Genomic DNA, 2,579 nt, shown 5'->3' on the forward strand with positions numbered 1-2,579 from the left:
TAACTTAAGATGCTTCCTGTATTTTTACTTAATTTTTTCCAAATTAAAACTTAATGAAGTAACTTGTTTGGCCTGGTTTTATTTAATTGTTTTGCAAAAATTCTTAAAGTTTCTAAAGATCAGAAAAAACTACACTTAATCCCAATTTGAAACCAAAATCCCTTGCAGACACAGGCAATAATCTGATGGGATAAATTCCATGAGCAGCCAGACTTTATTTACGTCTGGGGAGAATTAAAGATGGCAGCTGAGACTGATGCAGCTGTCTTTGCAAATAATTGTATAGTAAATAAATTATGAACAGTGAATGCATTTGGGGAAAAGAAGAAATCAAAAGCAATAACTAACTCAGTGGTCGATTGTTGATTTCAATATCTTAAAATTATTTCACTTGAAATTATGGGGGCAGATCTTCTTTAAATTCATTGCAGATGTCATTCATGATGATAACTTATCTCAAAATGCAGATTATCAAGTCAAACAATCTTGTAAGACTCCAGGCAGCATAATAAAGCAAGTATCTTCTTTAAATGCTTTAAGTAAAAAGCCATTTATTTTTTCATTTTTAAACACAAGCTTCAGCATGAGATACAAATTATTTTAATTTTATAAATATACACAGTTATAAAACTCTTGAAAGCTCATCATTGGTGATGTGAATAAATGTCTGAAGGAGAGCTTTGACACTTAATTCATTGTGAGGATTTTCTGCCATCTTGTGGTCACAATTTTCTAAGATTTGACTATAATTAAGTATGACAACTTCATAATTTATATTGTGGAGACTCCTATAAATGAAATGACATCCCTGTCATGTAATGCCTAGACTCTTTAGTTCAATCCAGTTGGGATGCGTACACTTCCACCTCACACAGGGTGAGATACTCATTTCTTCCAGGTATGAAAACGTTGATGTATCGACCATCCATGCCGTTGCACTGATAGGTTTCAGTAGAACCTGGAGCGATGGTTGAGATCACAGCACACCTGTAAAAGGAAAAAAAAAAACATTTTCTTTTCAGTGTTTACTTGAACAAAAAATGGCACAAAGTGAATCAGTAGAAAACATATTATCCTGTAATATTTTATTTATTTTAAAAGAGGACTGTAAACTACCTGGGATTGTTATTTCCATTGTTATCAAGTGAATCTCCAATACGAATTTCAGCTCCATTAATTCGAGTGGGAACTTCTACCCGATTGGTTATGTTAATCCTGAACACTCTATGGGTGCTGCCCAGGTCCAGTCTCCACCAGGGGTTAAAGTCATTATTTGTGGCACTGCAGGAACTCTGGCTCCACAGTGCTGCACGGTTCCCATCAATAGCGTAGTAGGCGATGGCTCCAGGATAAACCGTTGACTGTGTGGCTTTCCCATAAATTGCCACATTCCCTTATGCAAAAAAAGAAAAAAAGCAAACAAAAAAAACGATAAAATAAAATAAATGTTAATTCTCATAGTTTTCCTCTGTTAACCTGTTTTTTGAATGTTAGGATCCAGAATTGAAGCAGTTCCTTACCTTGTCTGCCAAAGTTTGTTTTTTATCAGTCCTGAACTTTTATATTACATAGCATCCCACACATATTCACACATATGTGAATTAATTTTAACAGGATTTGAAGAAAATGTTATGTATAAACTTTAATGTTATGTATAAACTTAAAACTTTGCATGATGCAAAGTTTTAACTCAAGCTCTAATTGAGCCTTAGAATGTCTTTCTAGGTTCCAACCACATTTAAAAACAGTTTGATGTTTTATGTCTGTTTTTCATACCAATGAGAAATTCATTTACAATCTAAATGTTTATGAGCTATTTTCTTGCTTTACACTCACTCTTAGCATGACAAAAGCATCTCACTGCATTTTGAACATCACTAAGCCTAATAAAGTAATATGAAGTATATAATGTAATTTAAGTGCTTTATAGTGAATATGTAAAACCCAGTAACAGCATAGGCCTCACCAGTTGGAGCACGGTATCCATAAACCTCCACCTCACAGAGAGTGAGCATTCTGGAAGCACCTGGAAGCACAACAGTCACATAACGGCCTTCCACAAGTCTGGTAAATGTTATGGTTAAGGTCCTTTCTGCTGGGATATGAGAAATGACAGCAACCCTAAAACAGAGAATGTTAAAGGAACATTAGGATTTGTTTCATGATAGTAATCACTGATGTTTCAACATAGCTTATTTTATCACTTTCTAAATAGTTTTGTCACTTTAAATAAATGTATTCCTATCTATCTATCCAGTTAAACATGATGGTAACAACAATATCAGCAATCCTGCATCAAAATAAAGGTTAAACATCTAAGAATAGAGATTACAAATAAGTGTTGATCTTTTCTTCACCACATAATTAATGGACTTTTAAGTTGGTCTAAAACCCTCAAAGTATTAACCAGGAGAAACTACTAAAATGTTCAGAGTTCATTGTAGTTTTGATTTTGCTTACAAATCCTTTTTTTTTTCTTTTCATGTATTTTAACCAAATTTTAACCAGTATCTAATACCTTTTCTGTTCTAAATTCACAAACCAGGTTGAAATAAATATTTGCAAAGATCTCTATTAAG

The 2,579-nt window shown here is 33.3% G+C and overlaps 1 protein-coding gene across 1 annotated transcript in view; it reads right to left on the reverse strand.

Moving 5' to 3' along the window:
- Positions 1-540: 540 nt before the first annotated feature.
- LOC103150316 (fucolectin-1-like) overlaps positions 541-2,579 on the reverse strand; it is a 5,558-nt gene continuing 3,519 nt past the window's right edge. The window contains exons 4-6 of the mRNA XM_007569883.2: positions 1,967-2,121; positions 1,117-1,393; positions 541-987 (exon numbers count right to left, since the gene is read on the reverse strand). Of these exons, the coding sequence (XP_007569945.1) occupies positions 837-987; positions 1,117-1,393; positions 1,967-2,121 (583 nt within the window). The 3' untranslated portion in view covers positions 541-836. The remainder of the gene's footprint in view (positions 988-1,116; positions 1,394-1,966; positions 2,122-2,579) is intronic.

The sequence above is a fragment of the Poecilia formosa genome, unplaced genomic scaffold (genome assembly GCF_000485575.1).
Source record: "Poecilia formosa unplaced genomic scaffold, Poecilia_formosa-5.1.2 Scaffold250, whole genome shotgun sequence".
In the NCBI taxonomy this organism is placed as follows: domain Eukaryota; kingdom Metazoa; phylum Chordata; class Actinopteri; order Cyprinodontiformes; family Poeciliidae; genus Poecilia; species Poecilia formosa.